General features: G+C 40.0%; 1 protein-coding gene across 1 annotated transcript; it reads right to left on the bottom strand.

Moving 5' to 3' along the window:
* Positions 1–1,260: 1,260 nt before the first annotated feature.
* On the bottom strand, positions 1,261–3,968 carry LOC107563291 (glutamine synthetase-like). The gene is made up of 7 exons (XM_016248111.1): positions 3,856–3,968; positions 2,941–3,125; positions 2,698–2,859; positions 2,475–2,621; positions 2,256–2,383; positions 1,912–2,111; positions 1,261–1,777 (listed from the first exon to the last, which is right to left on the bottom strand). Exons 2-7 carry the CDS (start codon positions 3,104–3,106, stop codon positions 1,465–1,467), a joined length of 1,116 nt encoding a protein of 371 aa, XP_016103597.1. The 5' UTR covers positions 3,107–3,125; positions 3,856–3,968; the 3' UTR covers positions 1,261–1,464.
* Positions 3,969–4,581: the final 613 nt, after the last annotated feature.

The raw sequence follows: 4,581 nt of genomic DNA, 5'->3' as shown, positions 1-4,581 counted from the left end.
AGATGGCAACCAATAGAACAACAGTAATTCCTATTGGAATAATGCCCAAAACAAAAAGGAATTTTGTAATGGTTTAATGGAAACTATAAGAATTTCTGTGATAGTTTATATTGTTTTTTTTCAGCAGGGTAATGATACCCATACTGTGCTGCACATTATTGGCAATATTGAGCTGAAGCTTGACTTTGCAAATTTTAAATCGCAAATCAAATCACAATCGCAGTATCTGTCAAAAAAAAATAAAAAATCAAATCGCAATTTGATATTTTCCCCCGAATCGCACAGCCCTAGTTTTAAGTCTTAATTTGCCCTACCACAGAGCCTTAGGAGCTCCTAAACTGAAGCAGAAGTCTAAAATTCAGTCATGGCATGCAAGATGCAAAATGAATAAAGTATCGTTTTCTGTAATATTGAGCAAAATTAAGCTAGTTTGTGTGTAAAACAAGAACATATGTCAGTGGGAATGAAAATATGCTAATCAATCCTTACTTTTTAAAAATTAAAATTTGGGTTTAATTAATTAGGTCTAAGTGTGGATTGTATTCTTGGGCGGTGAACCTCAAGTTGGAATCCATCTAGTTTTTTTTTTTTTTCATATATATATATATCGTTTTGTCCAAGTATACGCATCTTGCCCTGTGTTTTCAAAACAATTTAGGGATCATGTAATGCCAAAATAGCACGTCAAATCAGGAATTACACAAGCAAGATGTCACCAATGTAAAGAAGCACACAAGATAAGTTTGTGGTAAAAATAAATGTTTGATTTTTTTTTTAAGCAACTTCAGGTTTTTAACAAAACAGGTGCAGTTACATCATAGTAGTAGACAACATGACAAATAACAGATCAACAAGTATAAAAACAGGATAGTTATTGGACCTCGACTGTGAAGTGTACCGCACAAGAACAGCGTAGTGTGTAGTCAAAATGGATACCAAAATTTGCCATTTAATACACTGTTAGTAAGACTCATTGAAACATTACATACTTGAATCAAGTCAACATCCGCAACAACTAGCTATTGGTTAAAAAAAAAAAAAAAAAAAAAAATTTTTGGGGCCTTGGCAGCCCCAGGTTCTTCTGTGCACTTGACTCGTGTTTCAGTCCATCTCAACTACCAAAAGGTAGAGTCATGGGATCATAGAGAGATTTCAATGCTAACGTTAAACATCCATTCCATAAGAAACAATTAAAATCAGAAAAAAAAAAAAATAAAAACAGGGTAAAGACATGCCCTGCAATACGGTGTCCCCAGTCAGATCAGGTTAGCTTCAGATTTAATCTTAAAATGTTAAGTTGACCAGTCAACTTCAACGATATTAAAATGCCAGGTTAGAACCACCCTGATAGAAAACAAGATACAGTACTAATTTGGCTTTATGGCCATTTAAAAAAAGAAAAAAAAAAAGAAAATAGGAAAGTATGGCAATAAGGGGAGGGAAGTTCAGTCCAGGAGAAGAGATTTAGTAGTCCACAGGTTCATCACCCTCTTCATCTAGCAAACATGTGCGAATCAGGGCCTCCGTGACCGCATAGGGGTCGCAGTTGGCAGATGGGCGGCGATCCTCAAAGTAACCCTTCTTTTCTTGTCCCACGGTTCGTGGGATGCGGATGCTAGCGCCACGATTCGCCACACCTGCAGAGAACTCATGGATGTTGGAGGTTTCATGGTGGCCAGTCAGTCTGCGAGCATTGTCCAGGCCTCCCTTTGGATCATAGGCACGGATGTGGTAGTTGTGCCTTTTTCCAAGCTTATCAATACACTCCTCAATGCATCTAGTTAAGGATATACAAAACAATAATTTAATACTCTAGTTTAAAAAAAAAAAACCCAACATGAACAAAAGCAAGCCAGGGATTTATGATTTTTATTGGTCACCAATTAACAACAACAACATTATAATACTTACTTCAGCCCACCATCTTCCCGCATTTCCTTGGTGCTAAAGTTAGTGTGGCAACCAGCACCATTCCAGTTGCCTGGGATTGGCTTAGGATCAAATGAGGCTACCACACCGAAATCTTCACAAACTCTGTGCAAGATGAAACGAGCTACCCACAAGTGATCTCCCATGTTGATGCCTTCACAGGGGCCAATCTGGAACTCCCACTGGAAAATAAAAGCCACGTTATAACCAATCAAGAAATAACGGAGGAATTGGGGTCACATTCCAAAAGGGTAATCTTAGATGGCTTAATACTCTTAATAGCGGACTGTAGTGTTTGTTCCAGAACACACTGGAATGAAGGTTACCTGAGCTGGCATAACTTCAGCATTGGTTCCACAGATCATCACACCAGCATAAAGGCAGGCTCTGTAATGCGCCTCCACAATGTCTCTGCCATAAGCTTTATCTGCTCCAACTCCACAGTAATAAGGTCCTGCAGATATCAGAGCAGCATGTTATGGACCAGACATCTTGAGAACATCATTGATATGGCCAGTTTATGACGGTAAAGGGACCATTCTTACCTTGGGGTCCAGGGAACCCATTGGAGGGCCAACCAAAGGGATGCCCATCGGTACCCAGGATGGTGTACTCCTGTTCCATGCCAAACCAAGGGCTCTGATGATCTACCATTTCCATGATCTTTTTACATTTGTGACGATGGTTGGTTTCTGTGTTTAAGACCAGAAAAGCTATAAGTCTTCAAGCAAACATACATAGACGATGTTTATCCTCAAACAAACATACCAGCAGGTTTCTGGTTGTACTTGAGCACCTCACACAAGACCAATTTGTTGGGGTCTTTGCGGAAAGGATCCCTGAACATTGCAGAGGGGATGAGATACATGTCGCTGTTGGAGCCTTCAGACTGATATGTGCTGGAACCATCAAAGTTCCACTCAGGAAGATCTGAATAACGAAATGGGATCCATTAGAACTTAAATGGAAATATAATTGCAATGCAGATTGATGTGGCTTTGTCTAGCTTACCTTCAATGCTTTTAGGCTCAGAGTCCAGTGTCCTGGTCTTGCATCGCACACCTTCTCCTGTTCCGTCTATCCAGATATACATTGCTTGTACTTTGTCTCCCTGAGGCAGTTCCATATACTGCCGTTTTACCACTTTACTCAACTGAGCACTGGCAGACGTGGCCATTTTTATTGCTATAAAACCCCTAAACAGGAGAAAAACAGATTTGTCAACATTACAAAGTAAAACATGAAGCCACTTGCATACGCATCAAAACATACATTCAGCACAAGGACCAATAGTTAGGATAGAAGACAGAGCACAAACAAACATGCTAATTTCATCAAACACCTACTACAAATAATAATAAAAACGTCCAACCAGTGATTTAGTATGGCATATTAAAACATCAAATCAGTCAACTAAGATAAAACTGCTGGTTTGTGTCAACGAAGAGGTACTTGAGCCTTACAGATCGGGTTTAAAAGGTGTTGGGAGAGACCACACCACGTGCGTTGTAATCTGCATTGGGAATTCTCTTCGCATTCACTTGTGAAAGGGTTGTTCGATCAGTATGGAAACCCGCTATCAGTATTGATCGCACAAATCAGTAGGTCAAAGCAAAAAGCATCATCTCTGCTTTACAAACACGTCAAAGTAGCTGCAAGCATAGCTCGCGCATCCCCAGCTACACAGATAGATAGCAACCGGTAGCCATGGTTACAGCGCGGCAGCGTTACATCACAGCGTGAAGTATTGATAAACAACAGTGATTTCATAAAACAACAAGTCAATTTTTGTTTAAAATTAACCCACTAACAACAAAAGAATGCAGTTGCATAATTCCATATTAACACACGCACGCACGCACGCACGCACACACACATACATACATACGCGCGCAGACATTCTGATAAATAAAACAAGTTACGTACCTGGATACCAACAGAAATTAAAATGTATGATATCGGACTGGCAGGTCCAGTTGTCTGACTGATTAATCTGTGTTTGGTGTTCTCTCATTCTCTGACCAAGAGTTTGGGCTGTCAGCCTGATTTATATGCGCGTGGCAGGATCCCGGCGCGTGTGACTGGTCAGCGAGAAGCGTGATCTGTTTGTTCTCAGGTGATTGAAGGGCCAGGCGGCTTCATCATTGGCCAGGGTTCCAGCAGTGGAGGCACGCCTTCAGCTTCGGCGAGGGAACATTTGCGTACGAATAGTCCTTTGGCGTTGGTCTTGCTCTTCTTGATAGAGCGATAAAGAAGTTTGTCCCAGCGAAGTAAAGTCACAGTATTCCAGGCTGTTTTAACGGGAGTTTAAGAACATTATGTTTCACAATATTTCAACTGTCAGCAAACCCAAATAAAAGAAGCATTCATATGTGTGTGAGAGAGAGTGCTTCACGAGATGTTAAATGTGGTGTAAAATAATGTTCATTTTCTTGGCAAATAGTTTGTATTGTTCATTCATTCTTGCAAGATGATATCTAGATCTTCTTATGGCTTAACCAAGATAGCCTATTAGTTATGATTAAATGCAGCCTTAAAGGCGTGTGGTTTTAAAAAAAATGCAAGAAAAAGAAACTCAAACCCATAAACTAATTAATTATCTTAACCAGACCTGGTTTCTGACAACATGATAGCACACATAGCTAATCCAAT

The sequence above is a fragment of the Sinocyclocheilus grahami genome, unplaced genomic scaffold, assembly GCF_001515645.1.
Source record: "Sinocyclocheilus grahami isolate Dianchi unplaced genomic scaffold, SAMN03320097.WGS_v1.1 scaffold866.1, whole genome shotgun sequence".
Lineage (NCBI taxonomy): Eukaryota > Metazoa > Chordata > Actinopteri > Cypriniformes > Cyprinidae > Sinocyclocheilus > Sinocyclocheilus grahami.
This window is presented reverse-complemented; position numbering and strand designations above follow the sequence as displayed.

Bases quoted from the DNA above. Each gene is read 5' to 3' on its own strand.
- LOC107563291 (XM_016248111.1), bottom strand. From the start codon at position 3,106: ATGGCCACGTCTGCCAGTGCTCAGTTGAGTAAAGTGGTAAAACGGCAG. The intron at 2,622-2,697 runs GTATGTTTGTTT...TCTTAAACACAG, and splicing joins GTACAACCAGAAACCTGCTG to AAACCAACCATCGTCACAAA. The intron at 1,778-1,911 runs GTAAGTATTATA...ATCCTTAACTAG, and splicing joins CGGGAAGATGGTGGGCTGAA to ATGCATTGAGGAGTGTATTG.